General features: G+C 52.5%; 1 protein-coding gene across 1 annotated transcript in view; it reads left to right on the forward strand.

Annotated features, from left to right (window-relative positions):
• Positions 1–1,086, forward strand: part of MYCBPAP (MYCBP associated protein) — a 17,695-nt gene that overhangs the window by 14,655 nt on the left and 1,954 nt on the right. The window contains exons 17-18 of the mRNA XM_015599114.2: positions 398–513; positions 955–1,081. Coding sequence (XP_015454600.2) covers positions 398–513; positions 955–1,081 — 243 coding nt within the window. The remainder of the gene's footprint in view (positions 1–397; positions 514–954; positions 1,082–1,086) is intronic.

Here is a 1,086-nt window from a genome sequence, read left to right on the forward strand (position 1 = left end):
AGGGCGACGAGGTGCATATTCCATGAAAAGACTCAGTTGTCAGCCTTCCCATTGCCTATTTGGAACTTGCTTGGATAGGCCTGGGGGGATAGGTTGTGCCAGGCCTTTAGAAAACATACCAGGGAGCCTCATGCTGGAAATCTTGTGCAAGGTCCAGTTTCAAGCTTGGATAGGCCTGGGTGACTTTTTCTTGGCTGCCACCCAAAAGAAGCCAGATTCCCACCTGAGCGCTTGCACAGGTGCAGACGAGGATGCTGGCTGGATGGGGTTGTGGCGTTTCTATGGCAGTGCCTGGCCTGGCACCAGTGTCTTGGAAGGATCCAAGCCTCTGCAGATTCCAGGGCAAATGAGGTGTGATGGCTTTTCTCCCTTTTCTCCAGTATGTCTTGCCCTCTAGTTTGCAGCTGTGGCGGGATGTGATTGACAGCATGGTGAGCCATTCCCTGTGGCTGAGGGCTCTGTTGGGCCTGCCTGAGAAGGAGACCATCTATCTGGACGTGCCAGAAGAGCAAGGTCAGACACTGTGCAGCCATGTCTCCACGTAGTCTTCCTTATCCCTCTGCCCAGATAGCAGTGGAGACTCAACCTTTCACACCCTTCCGGTGGGAACCTCCATTAGGCTGATATATAGAGTAGGCCCTGCTACCGTTTTATCTGCTGCCAAAAGTGACCTTAGTGATCACCTTAGTTCAGTCCCCTCATCGTATAGGTGGAGTCTCGGAGAGGTTAAATGACTTGTCTGTGCCAGACTTAGGGGGGTGACAGAGCTGGGTCTAGAATCAGGCCTCTTGCCCCTGGCTCGCGGTCCCTACGAGATCACGTACCTGAGCCAAAGACTCTACTTAGTCTATGCGAATTCTCTCAGGACTGCTGACAGCGCTTTGCTTTTCCCAACTCCTCCCTGTGGGCTCAGCCAAGCCACAGGCCACATTGCCTTCTATTCACCTTCCTTAGATCAAAAATCACTTCCTGTCATGGAAATAAAGGTGACGTCCGCAAGAGTTGGAAAGGAGGACCGGAGAGGGGCAGCCCAGGAAAAGAAGCAGCTGGGAATCAAAGACAGAGAAGATAAAAAAGCCAAGCTGC

Source organism: Pteropus alecto, unplaced genomic scaffold (genome assembly GCF_000325575.1).
Source record: "Pteropus alecto unplaced genomic scaffold, ASM32557v1 scaffold98, whole genome shotgun sequence".
Classification (NCBI taxonomy): Eukaryota; Metazoa; Chordata; class Mammalia; order Chiroptera; family Pteropodidae; genus Pteropus; species Pteropus alecto.